Source organism: Ostrea edulis, chromosome 10 (genome assembly GCF_947568905.1).
Source record: "Ostrea edulis chromosome 10, xbOstEdul1.1, whole genome shotgun sequence".
In the NCBI taxonomy this organism is placed as follows: domain Eukaryota; kingdom Metazoa; phylum Mollusca; class Bivalvia; order Ostreida; family Ostreidae; genus Ostrea; species Ostrea edulis.
The window spans coordinates 35,531,957-35,550,298 of NC_079173.1; the positions used below are offsets into that span (position 1 = coordinate 35,531,957).

At 36.2% G+C, this 18,342-nt stretch overlaps 1 protein-coding gene across 1 annotated transcript; it reads right to left on the reverse strand.

The window, feature by feature from the left end:
* Window positions 1–9: 9 nt before the first annotated feature.
* Window positions 10–12,933, reverse strand: LOC125665909 (3-ketoacyl-CoA thiolase B, peroxisomal-like). The gene is made up of 12 exons (XM_048898883.2): window positions 12,633–12,933; window positions 11,331–11,424; window positions 10,748–10,802; window positions 9,775–9,854; window positions 9,151–9,193; window positions 8,474–8,581; window positions 6,673–6,753; window positions 5,826–5,922; window positions 5,498–5,588; window positions 2,218–2,397; window positions 1,723–1,924; window positions 10–599 (listed from the first exon to the last, which is right to left on the reverse strand). Exons 1-12 carry the CDS (start codon window positions 12,807–12,809, stop codon window positions 521–523), a joined length of 1,287 nt encoding a protein of 428 aa, XP_048754840.1. The 5' UTR covers window positions 12,810–12,933; the 3' UTR covers window positions 10–520.
* Between the last annotated feature and the right edge of the window lie 5,409 nt (window positions 12,934–18,342).

Sequence of the window (18,342 nt, forward strand, 5' to 3'; positions counted from 1 at the left end):
GATCAGTTATACAATCATAAATATTTATTAATTTGCATCTGTATAACTACAGAAGATGATGTTTGTAAGTCAGTAATTATAGGTATTTTTTTCTTTTATTCTCATTGTTTTGTTTATTCATGACAACATATGCTTTGTTTACATGTACCAATGAATGTCAATAGCTTTAATTCATCATAAATACAAAAAATTGAAATTCTTGCACTATTTCTCTGATAGACAAAAAAGTGATTCTAAAGGTAAGATTAAAATATGAAATCTGGATGAAGTTTACAAAAATAAATTCTATGCATAAATTATACACTAATAAAGTTCTGCTCTTTGATGAGCTATATACATCAATTTGCATTTGATTACAGACATTGATCACAGTGAATGATAAAAAAAACAACAGCACCATAAATTATTCAGTGTTTTTTCATCACAGTATCCAGATCAGCAAAATGAAATCGGTCTTTCTCGTGGAATATTGATCATCATGGAACATGGGACCGCTGGTGTGGAGGACTGTGTGGTGTACTTATGCTGGTCCAGGGTATTCAATTAGGCAAGCAGCTCCCATTCCTGTTCCCATGCACATTGAAACAACACCCAATGATCTGAAAAGTGTCGAGAAAGTATTCAATTTTAGAGAGAGGAAGAGTTGATTCATTTGATAGAAGTGTGCAAATGCAATTTAGGGTTTTCATGGAAGAAGTTGAACTACATCTGCACAAAGTCCACAACCATGCTTTGTACTGTGGTTGGTATAGATGAAAATTTTCAAATTTTAATTTTCCATAATTTCCTAAAGTATTTCTGATGGTCAACCAAAATCTTAATAACAATTGTTGCATTACAAGTGAGATACAGCATTCACAATTCTTTTTTTGTAACAAGGCTCGTGCCATGTTTTTGAATAACGTATAAATTGCTTAATAGAAAATAGCATGTTTAAAACAAAATGTCTTTTTTAATGAGATGTGCCAAACACTGGAATCTGTTTAATTGTGTTCAGAATTAACTTGTAAATTGAAAACATCTGCTTTAAACGAAACTTTTACAAGTATATTTAATGTATGTTAACAATAACATGGCGCTAGCCTTGTATATACATAACAAAGAATTGTGAGCACTGTATCTCCAAGTACCTCGACAACTGACATTCAAATTTTGCTGACCATACAGATGCACAAATTGACAAAATTTGTTGGTTCTAGGACTCAAAATTTACATGAGCTCCCAAAAGGGTTATCCCATATACAACATGGCCATTTCTTCTTAATTATAGGTCATGTTGACCTCGATTTGGAGTGTGACCTACCTTCCACCTAAGACAGATTAACTGACCTAAGTTCGATGATTCTAAACCAAATAATTCTCCAGTTAAGAGTCGGACAGGATTTTGCCATATTTGGCCATATTGTCTTAATCACTGGTCACAGTGACCTAACTTTAAAGTGTGACCCACCCTCTACTCAAGATGTATCAGCTGACAAAGTTTGATGATTCTAGGTCTCGTAGTATTTAATCTATAGCCAGACATGAAGCGGGACAGATGGAGACGATTGCCATACCATAATACATCCCGTCTTAGACGGACGTAAAAAATCATTAATGTTTTTATACAGTCTTCAGTTATTGGAGGTGTGTAAGAGAGCAACATTGATTTTCTTCACTAGAAGTGTATTTACAAAGAAAGAGTAGTTAAAACACAGAGTAGAACAAGAATAGTAAATCTACCTTTTTCCTCTGCGTTCTAATTCGTGTAATAGTGTAGAGATCTGTCGTGCACCAGTGCAACCCAAGGGGTGACCTAAAGCTATAGCGCCACCTAGGGGATTCACTTTCTCTGGTGGAATACCCAGTTTCTGGACTGTGTAGAATGCCTGACTGGCAAACGCTTCATTGATCTCAAAAACATCAATGTCATCCACGGTTAGACCTGAAACAATGAAAAGCAAATCCTAATACTGGAGTGTTGTCTGTGATGACAATTAACAATTAATCATAAGAAATGGAGAATGCTCTGTGAAATATCAGAGACCCGTGTGTTACAACTACAGGGTCCTATAGGACATGACAGACGGACATATTACAATACGCTATTTACAAGTTGCTAAATGGTTGTTTCCTTTTGTTTAACTCTTTCACACGATGACGCAAAATATGTTTTTGTACAGAACACTAGTGACCTTGAAACCCGAGGAAGTCGCTTGATTCACTGACTGAACTTACCAGTCTTCTTTAAAAGTTCTGGGATGGCTACAGCTGGTCCTATGCCCATAATATCTGGGGGACATCCCACTACAGCATACCCACGGATCACACCAAATATCTTCATACCTCTCTTCCTGGCCTCTGATCTTCGGGCCATCAGAACTGCAGCCGCCCCATCACTCACCTGACTGGAGTTCCCTATATAAATAAGATTGATTGAATATTGTTTATTGTCCCTCTCGAGAATATTTCAGTCATATGGAGACATCACCACTGCTTAATTTCAGCCTATGCTCGGCGCTTATGGCCTTTTAGCAGGGAGGGATCTTTATCGTGCCACATCTGCTGTGACACGGGACCTCAGTTTTTGCGGTCTCATCCGAAGGACCACCCCATTTAGTCGCCTTCTACGACAAGCAAGGGGTACTGAGGACCTATTCTAACCCAGATCCCCACGGGGATACATAAAAAAAAAGAAGAGAAAAACAGATCTACACATAGGAAGTGATTACAGGAAATTTTTAGATGATGGGGTATACACTGGTACACTTGTACTCTTTCTTTCAAAGTGTTTGCTCATGTACTTCAGAATTCTGCAACATGATTATGCAAAAATCCACCCCGAATATTTTATATGATTTCTATACCAAACAAATGAGGCCTATGGACATTCACTGTCACCTGAGTACCACACAATGTACACCACAAAGTATAAATGTAGTGTATATATGGTGCCTGTGTGCACATTTATAACTCTGAGAACTGGATGTTCTTATGGTCAAAGAGAAAGTTTAATTCATATATATAAAAGGTGAGATCAAAAATTCAATGTCTGATAAAAATCTAAATTCAAATAGCAAGTGTGCATATTTAAAACTCTGAGAACTGGATGTTCTCTGGTCAAAGAGAAAGTTTAATTCATACATTTAAGTGAGCTCTGTGCCGGGTATGAGTTACTAATCTCACAAGGATTAATACTAATAATGGTCCTGACAGAATTTGTTGTAAGTTTAAACCATAACTTTTTTATTTGTAAATATTTTAAAATAGACAGTACTTCATTAAATGATGCTCAGAAAAGGATTCAGAAACCAATGAAATACGTTCTTTACATCAGTGACTGTTATGAAGTGGGTAGCACTGAAGAAAAACACTTCTGGTCGTTATAGTGGTTTATTTGAACTGCCTTGTTATCTAAGCAACATTAATGTTTACATAGCATTATGACATCACAGTAACGTTAGCGTAATACATGAGTGTGGCTAATCCACGTCACAGTAACATTAGCGTAATACATGTGTGGCTAATCCACGTCACAATAACGTTAGCGTAATACAGGAGTGTGGCTAATCCACGTCACAGTAACGTTAGCGTAATACATGGTGTGACTAATCCACGTCACAATAACGTTAGCATAGTACAGGAGTGTGGCTAATCCACGTCACAGTAACGTTAGCGTAATACAGGAGTGTGCCTAATCCACGTCACAGTAACGTTAGCGTAATACATGTGTGTGACTAATCCACGTCACAGTAACGTTAGCGTAATGAGTGTGACTAATCCACGTCACAGTAATGTTAGCGTAATACATGTGTGGCTAATCCACGTCACAGTAACATTAGCGTAATACATGAGTGTGGCTAATCCACCTCACAGTAACGTTAGCGTAATGCATGTGTGGCTAATCCATGTCACAGTAACGTTAGCATAATACATGTGTGGCTAATCCATGTTACAGTAACATTAGCGTAATACATGTGTGTGACTAATCCACAACAGCAATCTATTTGAAATTAGACTCGTAGATCCGCTCCTCTACGATACGCTTCAATACAAGCAGATCTACAAGTCTAATTTTAATAAGATTTTCCATGACAATGACCTTGGTTCAAGGTTATGACACGTCATCCAGTTAATAAGAAACTTCAGTGAAAAGTTGCAAAGACTATTTGCATTTTCAGTCTATTAGCCATAGAGCCCACCCTTGGGCCAGAATCTCTATTAAACCCAAGCACTATGAGTTTCATATTTTTGGTAGAGGCTTCAATACTCATTATCACTAAAACACTCCGTGCTTAACAGGACTTTTAAAGATTTGAGTAAATGCATTCTCACTTTAAAATACTTTTTGCCCTGCACTGGAGCCTTAACCCTTTTCCCATGGACCTTGGATTTCAAACTTTTGAAAGAGTCTTCCATGTTCAATATAACTCTACACATTGTTCGTTTCCTGTGTATTTAGGGATTGAGATGAGGATTTTTAAACATTTTCATTATGATCCGTAGCACCACCCTGGAACCTGATCTTAGGTTTCATCACTGTGGCAGAGGCCTTCATGCACAGTATAATCATGCATCTTGTTTGTTTCCTAGATGTTTCAGAATAGAGAAGATTTTTAAACAATAAATAAATTTTGATGTTATGATCTATATAGCCCCACCCTTGAGTCTGAATCCCTGTGACAGGGAGGGGCCATAAATTTCACAATTTTAATTCAGGCTTTCAAGTTCAATCTAACCACAGGAGTCTGAAGTTTTATAAACCAAACTGAAGTAAAAATACGGGAAATACATTGATTTTTTTTGTATAGAAGATGGTGGATAATTTTTTCTGTATTTTTATTTCAATCTAAAACTTCAGACTCCTGTAATCTAACTATTCATCAGTTTCTATGTCAGATGTCAAGGAGTAAAGAGGAATGATATTTCAAGGTCAAATTTTTCAAAAAGTTTTCAGGTCTATTCCTATGGTTTCAAAACGGACAGGAAAACATCTCTTATGGTCTCAAAAGAACAGGGACCCACCACTATGGTCTCAAAAGGGACAGGAAAACATCCCTATAGCTTAAAAAAAGGACAGGAAAAGATTCCTAAGGTCTTAAAAAGATAAGGTCCACAAAATTCACCATATTTGTTAACTAATTCAAAATTGTTCAACAGCAATGTTGGTAAAAACTGGACAAGCATTTTCTAAGAAGCAAAAAAAAATTTAAAAAACGTTTGCAACAAACATTGCAAGATGGATACTAAATGACTGGCACAGATACATGTAGCAAAAGACAGGTTTGAAATCAGTGTAACATTCAGTCATTGTAACGATCATCAGGCCATAGTTGGGAATATTGTCCATGAGGGGTGGTGACCAACCTGGATAGCTATTGCCAAGTCAAAGGCCTAATTATAAAGTTGTGTATACATGACAAGATTTACGGAAATAAAATTCAAACAGAAAGAAATGAATTATATCTATCATATACCTCGATTTGAAATTAACATCAAAAGTTCCTCCATTACCTACCAGCTGTAGTGGACCCGCCCTCTTTAAATGCTGCCTTAAGTTTGAGCAGAGACTCTAATTTTGTAGGTCGGACACCTTCATCCTTGGATACCTATGAAACAACAAGAGGAGGAGTGTAGTGTGTGTGTGTGTGGGGGGGGGGGGGGGGGTATCAAATGCGTAATTAATCTTAATGGTCTTCTTGGAACATGATTAGATATTTTAGAAATAAAATAAAATTATTTAAAACAACTGATCAGAAGATCAAACAGATGTTTAGCACACTATTTACACTCAGACTAAAATGGGTAGATCAACTAAGTTCTAAAATTATTTTAATCAGCCTCACTGTAACAGTGTGTTCATTTCCATCTTTGTCTGTGACCTTGGTCTTGACAGGGACAATTTCCTTGTTGAATGCTCCAGTCTGTTGTGCCTTACCAGCTCTGTCAACATTAATGTCATAAATTACACACTTCCCACAGCAGAACTTTAGACTGGAGTTAGCTCCTTCTACGATATACAGTTATACAAATTCTCACAATGGCCAACTGTCAAGATAATAAAACGTTCAGAGGGAGGCCCGTTTGCTGAGTGATGAGTTATGTCCCTTTATACAAAGTTTCTTTTGTTCCTCGTGCCAGTCATAAAACACAAATTTAATGAGGGACAACAACCTCCTCCATTATCCTAAATTAATTACAGTGGATTAGAATGTAAAACAATTTTTAAAAGGTCAAATTATAGTGTATGTAAAAATATCATTTTTCCCCCTGTATCTACAGTAACTGTGATGAATTTAACAATTTTTAAATCGTTCTAATATTGTTGCATAGAGTGTGAACTAATAATGTGTATGCAGTCTGTACAATGACATTTGAGCATTTCTTCATCTAAAATCTGATATGATTTGAATCAAAAGGAGAGGAAAATTTTCCATCAATGCACTATTTTCCCTGCACGCTTGCACACATGGCCATCAATGTCAATCCTTCATAAATACATGAATATGCATTAGCTTGATATCAGTGCTATTTCTTATATCCGTGTAAAATTCATGTCAAAACCTATACTTGTGGGGAATGGGTTCACTTTTTATACTTTTTATGCATATCATTCTACATTTACATTGAGCAGTTAAAGTTTAAAACGTTTAGGTCACTCCCTTTAACATGACCCTGACATTTGACCCTGACCTTTGTTGGGATAGCAAAGCGAATTTGTCCTGTTGTTCTCTGGTAATTCCAAACTTCTCTGCAACATTCTCCGATGTTATCCTGAAAAACAATATAGTAAATCACTGCATCTGTTATACACCATATCTGTCACAGTGATGTATCCTCTGAAAAATGTATACACTATTTGCTATTTCTTCGTACTACCTATCACTATAACTACTGAAGATCTGGAAATTTTCACGAAACTTAGCATTTTAAAATTATTTTTTAGACCTAGTATGAAACTTCAGTCTTTTAGAAGAAATTTTCACAAGACCCGGTGTTGTTGATTTAAACTTCATACAGAACTTTAACAAGTGATGAATATTGCACTAATACACAGAAGCAATAGAACATGAGAGAACATTATACAATATTACGCGAAACATTCTCCTGAATAAATCGCGATCTACAGTAATTAATCTATGAGCATGTTCATAGTACATGTACTGTATTTGTACATTCCATGAATTTTTTTTTTTTAATTTCAGATTGGAAAGTCATTAACTTAAATTATGTATATGTATTCAAGAACAAAAATCACTTCTAGGTCACTTAAAGGTCAACGGCAAGATATCTGAAGGAACGATGTTTACACCACAGGGCTTTGTACTCTTATCCTGGTCGCTTAGTTTCTCAGGACTAAGAAGGGCATAATCATATCATTTAGGAAAAATTACCTCCTCAAACCAAAGACAATGCTCACACTGCAAAATACACCCATCCAATATATTCAGGAATGCAGTGGTCATCAAAGAAAAGTTTTACTGTAAAGGGTTTTAATTTCAAGGGGGGAAATTTTGCAATTTTTATCGTTCAGTATTTCACAACGATTTAAATTTCGTGGATAAACCCCTTCGAATAGTTTGTGTTTACTTACAAATATTTTGAACAACACATTGCAATGGTTTTATTTTCACAATCATTAATAGCGAGCGAAGCTCGAGTCGCGACGAGCTCACTCCAATGATTACACATGAGTCACGTGATTTGATCTTCATCAGTTGAAAAAGTTGAATATCACCCATAATGCTTCTGAAAAAATGTCGCCGTCACTGCGGTATACTTCATTGACAAACCCATAATTAAAATAATTAGATTGTTTAAAAAGTACCATAAACGTTTTTAAATTCCAGACAAGCTTTCTCATAGCTTCAAACATTTTGTTTTTGCTTGGTTTGAGAGAAGAAGTAAAAAAAACATTGCAGCTAATATGATGTCACAATTTGTGACTGTTTACATCAAGAGCGTTATATTTCCCACGTTAAAAGTCGTGTTGCAAGATGTTAATGAGCTTCGTTCGTCTCAACGGTCACACCGTACAACATATTATAATAGCGAAAGTAAAACCTGAGCAAATATTTCCGCCTTTACAGTACATCTAAACGAATTTACTCTTTGGTCAAAAAATGGCTCTGTCAGTGTTCTTTCCACATTTTCTCGAATATCAAAAAGTATTGATAAAATGTTACAATAGATTCAAATCAACAAAAGATGTCGCTTTTGATAAAGCACAACTTGGGAAGCGAAGTTTGTTTTCAAAATATGCTTGGCACTATTGACTAACACCAAGGGAATGCCTTATAAGCACTGTTTTTATCTGATTAACGGTACTAACATACAGACAGACAGACGGACAGAAGCACATCACCATTCCATAATATGACCCGTCTATAACAGCAGGCATAGAAAATAACTAAACATATTGTACAGATACAATCTATTACAGATCTAACAGAAGACAAAACATTATAAAAAGTGAAAACAATTGAGTACGTACCCCATTGGAATAAGAACCTGTCGCGCAAGATCGTGTTCAAATATGGCGGGGTTCAGGGGAACTGAGGATTCTGTACTTGCATTTCTATGTAGGGACATAGATTCCACCCTGTATAATGAAACAGTGTACTGTACGTGTACTCGTGGTAACTACATACTGAAACTCAGCGTCTTCACGGTAACATAAGAATGCAGTTATGTACATCTTTGTAAACTAGGTCATGCATTGTTTGCTGATCTAACTGTTCAGCCTTTAATATCTTTAATGAAAATAAATGCTGCATTCCTACTATCAATAAATAAATATTAAGATACAATTGTAGCTCACTACACTATATGACACAACATCACAAGATGGCGATTTAAATGTTTTGTGAAATTATTTGTATCGATTGAATTGTTTGTCTATCATCGTAGCTCAGTGGTTAAATCATTTGGCTGTTGAACCGCAGATCTCGAGTTCAAATTCGCCAGTCTTTTGTTCATATGTGTCAAAATAAATTTTTGAGAATCATGTTTATATCCAAATTTGCATATTTTCTGCCTTTTTGACGTATATATTTATCATATATCATTATATCTTATATGATTAAATCAATTCGTACTGATTCGAGAAACTATTTTACTGGGTGTAGTGAGCCACCTTAATTCAAAGTTTTTTCAATGAAAACATTTTACCCTGCTCCAATTCCTAAATCAATCTGGCCTGTTTTTATGGCACCTAATGTAAATAAAAATTGATTCAATGTTAGATAATGCTTTGCAAATCAGATTTATAATCATACTTTTTAGATACAATTAGATTTAATTACAGATTCTTTATAGGCTGCACAGTATATGTATATATGTCAAAGAGTTATAATACATTTATCAACATTTCGCCGTGAGTTACGTCCCTTTCCAGGGTCACCCAAATGTCAATTGGTGGTAAAACTCGTCATTGTGGGCTCCTCAAAAAAGAATTGGCATTAACCCACATCGCATTCAAGGAGCCCATAAATTTTAATGCATCAATTTCAACTTTTGTCATCAAATAAGATTCTTTTTTATTAAGAAATTGAATACCTTGACTTAGGAGAACTAACAGAATTAATTCTTTATTCAAATTGAACCAATTTTTGTAATGCACACAAAATCACCAAATCTAAGATCCAAGAAAGTGACAGCAGATATAATTTTTGGACACCCAGAGGAAAATTTGAATCACAAATATGCTAGACAGAAAACTGATTCTTTTAAAAAATGCAACCTTAGTACTGAAACTGACACTTAAAGGAATAAGTCCCCCCCCCCTCTCCTCACCTGCTATATTCATACAAGCCTGCAGGCCTGAGGAACATTGTCTGTTCACAGTGTTAATGGGCGTCGTTTCGGGAATTCCACTAAAAAAAATCATTGGACATATTTGCATTACTGTACAATCGTTACTTTTTGTAGATGATCAATGCTGATTTTTGTTTGTTTTTGTGGTATGGACATACAAACAAATATAAACTCTCCACAACCATGCAAAACTGTATCAACAAAATCTATCAAATCTTCCCGGAAAAAGTCTTATCCTCAGTTTCTGGCCTATCCCGAGTCCATGAGGGGAATAGAGAAGATTGAAAATCCACAACCTGTCAAGATATCTACAAATATCTACATTTCTAATGCTTTTGCCTTTGATATCTTTACAAATTGTAATGATAGACATTTCCTCATGAATGCACTGCAGTTGTGAACAATGCATGTATGAATCTTGATAATTATAGTACATCTATATTAACATTTTTTAAGTTACATGATGGTATGAACTGCATCGCTTCATGCCAGCATACTTTTCAGCAGGTGCTTCATGAAGTATATACCTCCGTGAAGCATCACAGTTCATACCCTCATGTATTTTCAAAATGAAATTTATTCCTTAAGGTGGAATAACACACCAGAGAAATCCGATATGGATAGAAAGTTGACGATATGTATAATAATCCTCTGAAATTCAAAACTTTAAAATTTACCTTATATAATTTTTAAAAAGCAGTTTTATCAAAATGTAATTTGAAAAAAATTAAAACCCCTGTTGGACTCAAAACCCGCAGTATACATATCAGCAGTTGACACGTAAACCTACTAGCTAATCAGCAAGGCAATTAGATTGAAAAGAAATATACAAGTATTGCTGATATTCATATAAATTTCATTTATAGTATGTATATGTATGTTTCATTATGACAATATCGATGCGTTATTTCTCCTTAAATATAATCATTCTGCCATGCAAATATGCAAATACCTAAAGAACTGTCCTGTTCTGGCTGAAACAGCTGCCCTTGGATCTCCAACATTTCCTGTAAAATACAGACCGAGGTCAAATATAACTCAACATAACAAAGAAAAATCCCCACCCCACCCCTCTTCAACACATTAACATTGTTTTACCTTTCCCTGTGAAATACAGAGCCAAAATATTTGTCAAGATAAAGAAGACCCCCTTTCACTTCTCTCTCTCTCTCTTCTCCTACCCTTCTCTTCTCTCTCTCTCTTCTCCTACCCTTCTCTCTCTCTCTCTCTCTTCTCCTACCCTTCTCTTCTCTCTCTCTTCCCCTACCCTTCTCTCTCTCTTCTCCTACCCTTCTCTTCTCTCTCTCTCTTCTCCTACCCTTCTCTCTCTCTCTTCTCCTACCCTTCTCTTCTCTCTCTCTCTTCTCCTACCCTTCTCTTCTCTTCTCCTACCCTTCACTTTTCTCTCTCTTCTACACATAAACATTACACATCAAACACATGAACAAGAAATTGTTGCTAGAGCTCCATGTAGGAGAACATGATTTTATTTTGAAATGACAGAAGTCTTAAATCAAGATATTCCTAATTCTCACCGACACAAATATCCTGCACGTCCTGTGGAGCTACATTTGCCTCCTGCAGCACAGCCTGAAACACTGGAACCAGCAGGGCATCAGTAAATGTTTCCTATCAATATCAAAAGTCAATTTTGATTTATCAGGATAAAAGCATACACATACATGTTCCATGATGATATGTAATACATAATGTAGTAAATAATAAATTTCATTTGTTTTAAATGACTTGATCAATAAAGTTTAGAAGCTTAGAAACTTGTTTGTAAATAGGTTTCACCACATGATGTCCTGGGAATGATGCCACAATGTCTGGCTTCTCTGTTTTCATTTTGTTCCTTCAATCAGCAAAACTATACCTTAAATAGTTCAGGAGCTATTGAATAGGTCAGGGTTTTTTAAAAAATAGGTCAAACTTCCAGGTCAAGGTCAAACACCAAGGAATAACAAGGTCATGCCATAAAGAATTTACATTGTGACATAGTTGCAAAGGAGAGTAAGAGTGGACTCCATATTGAAAAGTGGGAATTCAGCGACATCAGCTGGTGTCGCTGCTTTATTTACCTCTTACAACTTTATTTCGTGGATCTATCTCCCAAAACGCGAGGATTCAGTTATTGGAAGATTATTCTACACATACATGTAAATCATGATTAATATGATGCTATCGCCATTTAAACGATGAAATTTTGTGTGCTTATGTGCTGACGTCATGCGCAAAGAAATCAAATGGTGAGGTGACGACCTAATTCAAGTGATGCTTAAATTGTCGGTGTTAGGGCCGTTTAAACGGTGATAGCATCATATCAATCATGATCTATTTGTAGAATAATCTTCCGATAACTGAATCCTCACGTCTTGGGAGATAGATCCACGAAATAAAGTTGTAAGAGGTAGGTAAAGCAGCGACACCAGCTGATGTCGCTGAATTCCCACTTTTCTATATGGAGTCCGCTCTGACTTTCCCCCGCACATGTCACAATATAAAAGCGGGGGTAGGAGTCAGACTCAGAGGATTCTCGGATTAAAATGAGGCAAGACGTATTCAGTGGAACAGATCAACTGCACGAAGCAAGACTTCAGTAAATCTTTCTTTCTATCCTGTATCACAAGTATGCTATCTATCTGACACTAGAATGTAAAAAAAAAAAAAAAAAAGGTGGGGGCAATCCTTGTCCAATTGTGAGCCCCTGATTCTTGCAGAAAATAAATCTTTTGCGCTCACTTTCTTAAGTTTTACTGACAGTGACTATCGCCTTCTAAGCTCTTACCCGGTTTTTAAATTTGGATGGGGTATGGAAGTATAACTTTGAATAATACCTTGAATGCCCCTCTACCCCCTTTTGCAATTGCTGTCCGGCGAGCAGATATTATGACCACATCATCAGCACTGTCTGGGAATCTCCTGGCTGCGGCTTCGCTGGTCTCCACGCAGCGGCTACTGACGCCTGACTCTGCACCATACAAGTGACCGAAGGTAACTTGAAGTCGCTCCATTCTCTACAACAGGACTGACAGTCAAAATGAAGATAAAGGTTCACTTTTTAGGCCATCAGTCTAGTTTCTGACCGTCCGAATTTCGATACCGGTTCGAAGTCCACATATACAAAAATAGAGGAATGTCGATCCCGATGTAATGCTTAGCTGAAGTATGGTTTCATCATCGAAAGAGTGATACAAGCTCTCAATTATTTTATATGAATGTTGATATTAGCGATTCCTCCAGCATTTTGATTTTAGAAACAAAGAATTATAAGTTTCATTTCTTAAATCTACGGATGGGAATTATATATATATATATATATATATATATATATATATATATATATATATAATAGTCATAATGAACATAACAATCAGAAAACTATATACATTCCCTTGATGTAAAATCGATGGTTTAAAAAACTATAATTTAAAAATTAAGGAACAAATTTCTTGAATTAATATGCATACAATTAACAACATGATTACTTTAGTAATTTCTATCGATTTTGAATGAGATCAGTACTTTTATCTCTCGTTGATTCAAATCTAAAATTCAGCGATTTAGTCATTTCATTTCAATTTCTTTTTAAAATATATTTGTCTTTAATATGTATATTTTTTCTAATAGACATACATGTTTCGTATAGATTTTATCCGTAGATTAAAACATTATTAACGTTTACAAATTTCATAAACATCTTTTTTCTAATAATTTCGACTGTTTAGCCGAGTCTTTAGGCCTGCTTTATTAGACATTCACACCACGAACCAAGTCATAATTAATCTTACTAATCTTTGCCTGCAAAAAAAAAAAAAAGACAAAAGACTAGTAAAAAAAAAATATTTGTAATTCTGATTATATCATCCATTCGCATACCTGTATACATGTGTAATGCTTTGATACTATTTCCCATTTGGATGGATGATTCCCGGAGCCGGGTAATACCTTATTTTACATGTACTATAACTCCCACCCCTTCCATTATAAATACTGTAATTCATAAAACAATTGATAAACAAGTACAATCCTTTAATTAATTGTCCGTTTAATGCATCATTCAATACAGAAAACCTCTTATACAGACAGACCTACAAGATTTTGGATTTCAAATGAAATTTTCAGCAGTAAGAAATTACAAATATTCCAGTTCAATTTATTAATTGAATACACATAATTTCTAGTATGGATGTCATTGATCTTGAAATATGAATTCATTTGCAGCTGGTGAGAAATCAAAATATTTACGTCGCTGTTTGATGAAATACAAACAGAATGTTATCTGTCTTCATTGTCAGTGGTTCTGATGGAATGTTGGTAAATTTTTGTGTGTTTTCATAGAAACTGAAGGTTAGATTCGATAGATTGTCACCATAGTCCTCTCTAATAATGTCGTTGATAAACATTAGTTCTTGTGAATTGTTATCTAACTCCCAAGTTGAGTCACTGTCTTCCATCAGGTCGTCGCTCTCCGATTCTGCTATGGCAGAATTATTCAGGTTTTCCAGATGGAAGACCTTGTTTGCCCGTTGTTGCTTTTTTCGCTGTTTTCGGTTTTTGGAGGTTTTGCTTGTGTAGGTCTCTGTGGCCCCATATCGATCTCCTAAATCCTCAAACTCGTTTTTCTTCCCCATGATGACTGTGCTGGGCACGCATTCAAAATGTCTGACATCTGGCTCGCTCTCTCCGCTTCCTACACAAGGTTTATCTGGGCTCTGTTCTTTACACGTGTCTTTAAAATCTTTACAACTACCTGAGTCAGTAGAGAGATTACAAAGCATTTCATATATAGTATTGCCTGGGGACACTTCTGGGGCGTCTTCGGTGAGAAATTCCTGCTTTAGGGGTGTTTTATGGCGGTTAGCTACACCTCTAGTCTTCACTTTCACTTTCGGTTCCTCGAACCGTTTTTTCGCGCCTTTGCCGTATCTCTTGGTTCGTATTCGATCATCCAGAGAACTTATTCCGTCCTTTTCGAACGTCCAGTTTTCCTCGTACGTGTAGGTTGTTCCATGTCCAGGTTTGGTTGCGGTTGTCGTGTGGGTGTCGCCTCTATCCTCTGACTGCTCTACGTTTACATCTCTGAGATTTGCAATGTCTTCCCCCAAATCAATGTTTTCCAACTGTTCATGATCGCACTTGGTATGACCCTTTTCATCTTCATCGAGTGCAGATCCAAAATCATTTTCTGAATCGCTGCCACCTAGGTTAAACACTTCTTCGCGAGTAAGTAGGCTCTCTGTATTTTCGCTGTCATTCTCGATAAATCCCCCTCTGATGCCTTCTTCCGATAGCGTTCTTGACACGATTCTTCTTCTAGCCTTGCACTTTTTTCGAAATCTAGGCATCCTCTGGGGATCTTGTTCTTCTCTTTTAATAAAGAAACTAATGCAACATTTCAGGCAGTCTAAGTCTTCTATTTCTTTCGCGAAATCTGGGAATTTCTCCTCGAAAGAAGTTCCAAGAGAACCGTACAGAATGAGACCAATATATTTTCGTCTAACGCTTGGGCATACCAATTGCTTTTCTTTCGCTCGGACATAATCATCAAACGAAACTAATTCTGGAAACTTCTTGCGCAAAGTGTAAAACTCCCATTTATGTGCATGAGATATTAAATATGCCGAATCATTTGCGTCTTTCATAGTCTCTTTGATCCATAAGGTATCGCTGCTTTTTAACCCGGCTATTTCCTCACGTACACGGTTTAGTATCCCGGTGCTATTGAATGACTTCATTAGGGAGTGGATATAGCTGTTGTCCTGTTTAGATTTCACATGGTTTTTCCACACACCACTTTCTGTAGCATTTTTTATTACTCGAGTCAGACGAGACATGACAGCGTCAGCATCTATACCCGGAGTTCTTCCTCCTGTCTTAGTGTTTGGAGCTGCCTTAATTCTAGGTTCTGTTAAGACTTGTTCAGTATCTGGTGACATTTCTTCACTTTTCACTTGCATGTCACTACCACATATTGACGACGAGCTGCCAGCAATGACTCTGGGGGTGTTTTCTACCTTCTTATTGTCATTCAAAGTTTCCTCGCTCTCGTAAGCACCATTTGAATCAAGAATCCGCAACTCATTTATACCACGGGGTACTTCAAATTTTGAACGAAAACTCCCATTTTCAGTTTTCAGTATTTGCATCTGATTTGACCCAGTCTCATTAATCATAGGATGGGTAACAGGACAATTTTCTTGATCGGACAACATACATAAGCTGCTTTTCTCCTTGTCGATGTCAAAACTTTGCACCTTGTTCAAATCTGTCTTGCTGTCGACAGGATGTATTTTTTGGGCATTGTCGTGATAGTGTGAAACTGTATTGTCCGTGGTTTTATTCTCAGACCGCTGTTCCTTATCTGTTTGAATTTCTTTTGCTTCAGAAAAAAGATTGACGGTTTTGCTAATGTCACATATCTGCCGCTGTACAAGCGTATTTTCCGAACTTCTTTTAAACATGGTGGTGATTTCGGATGGTTTGGAATTAGATCTACACGCAACTTCCAAATTTGGTCGTATGTTTGGGCTTTTCTCCACAGCAGACATGTGTGGAGAATCTACAGGTTTTCTCCCTGGTTTTATATATAAAGTAACATTTATGTGATAATCGACCAACTTTCCTTCAATTTTCGAATTACAAAGACGCAATAGTTTGGCACAAATATTACCGGAGTCTTCAGTGTTGAAAGACAATCGAAGTAACAGGGTACCTTTCAGTTTACGTTGGTTTGACTCTTTGGGTATTCCAGATTTCGTCTGAAATTCCCTCAGCTCCTGAACGATGAAATCCACAAGTGCCTTGGATATTTCAACCTTGTCTGGGAAAATTCTGACACTTATCTGTGTATTTGAATCCAAAATATCATCTGCAACGTCTCTGTTGTCTGAAGCACGGGCAGTTTTGTCGTCGAATACTTCGGCTGGATGCCTCTTGAACAAACGCCGACAATTGTCAGTCAGTGTTCTGAATCCCGACAAAAGTTTACTCATTTTCTACTTCGTGGGCAGACAATCTATCTTTCATTATTTTCTTTTTCAAATATTGCTTATAGATACGCCGTTGCGTATTAGGTTCTGTACATGACGTCATAATCGATATTCCGAAGTGTCGAAAAGGCGCTATATTGACGTCTTCATAACAATCTTCAGAGAGAGAGAGTGAGAGAGAGAGAGAGAGAGAGATTATGTGAATACGAGAATGCAAAATAAATTTACAAGGCAGTTATATGTATATTTTAAAGATAAATGAAATATGACAATATTTTTAGTCATATTTGATATTTTATGTACGGGCAATGTGAATATTTTCTTTTAATTAAGCATCATGAAACATGCACATAGATTTTTCAAAAAGGAAAAAAAAAGAGGTTTAATAAGGATCAGAAAATTATGGGTGGTATCTTCCCCACCCAAACGGGCGAAATGTGCAGCAAATACATTTCATGAATAGAATTTATATATGCACAGATGACAAGCGAAGACAGCCCGGAAAAAAAATATTTGAAAAATCAATAATTTTCAAATGTATTATTTTCACGTGAGATCTGTGTGTATAATGTATTAACGAACACAGCAGAACAGCTAAAACTGGTTGATTGTAAGTTCGTCTACCTTTTGAATTTAGGGGTGGTAATTTCAGAAACGTAGAAGCGGGCTGCATAATTATGCATGTAAAACATTGTATTTGTACTTGTATAAACATTCTTTGAAGACCTGAGAGATCTACACGATATTCTCCTACAAAAAGTTGTGATCGACAGCGACAATGAGTACACTCCTGTCTTTTTCTCGGCTGAGATTCGCCTCGGCTGCGGTTGAAGGGTCTTTCTGCTTTGTTGTTTATGTAACATTCAATATGATAAAACAAAATGCAAGTAGTCGAAAAACTAAAATGATAGGTACTACACGTATGTAATACGCCTCGGTTGACAATGGTTTTTTCGGGATGAAAATTTTCGATGTTACCTTCAACTAGGGCCTACATGCTATTTTTATATAGTGTGCACATGCGTTGGTTGCACATGTAATTTCTGCATTTATCAAATTTTATACAACTTGCTGATATGCTAAAGCCAATCCTGATCTAAAGAATTAGTGGGCTAATATTTACATAATGACCTAACATTGCTTGCGGAAAAAAAAATCACACAATGGATACATAAATATGACCAGTCGGGAACGATAACTCTGGGTAGATTAAATTTTGAAAAATAGTAGAGGAAATGAACGGCGATGCTTCCCGCCGACATACTTCACGAAGCGCGTTTAAAAAATAACATTTTCTTCTTTTTAAAATATGTTACTTACATTCTTCTTTCAATTCTACTGGAATTTCCAGGCGATGAAATAGACGTTCTATACATGTATATATATATTATCTGATATTAGATATATATGCAACTGTTCTACTCGCACAAACCCGAGACAAGGTATATGTATTACAGAGAAGGCTGTTAAATACCGTGAAACATATTAATCTCTGTGTTGGAGAGTGGTTTGATTCCCAGAGGTAAGAAAAAGACATTCAGTTTGGAGAAGAAAA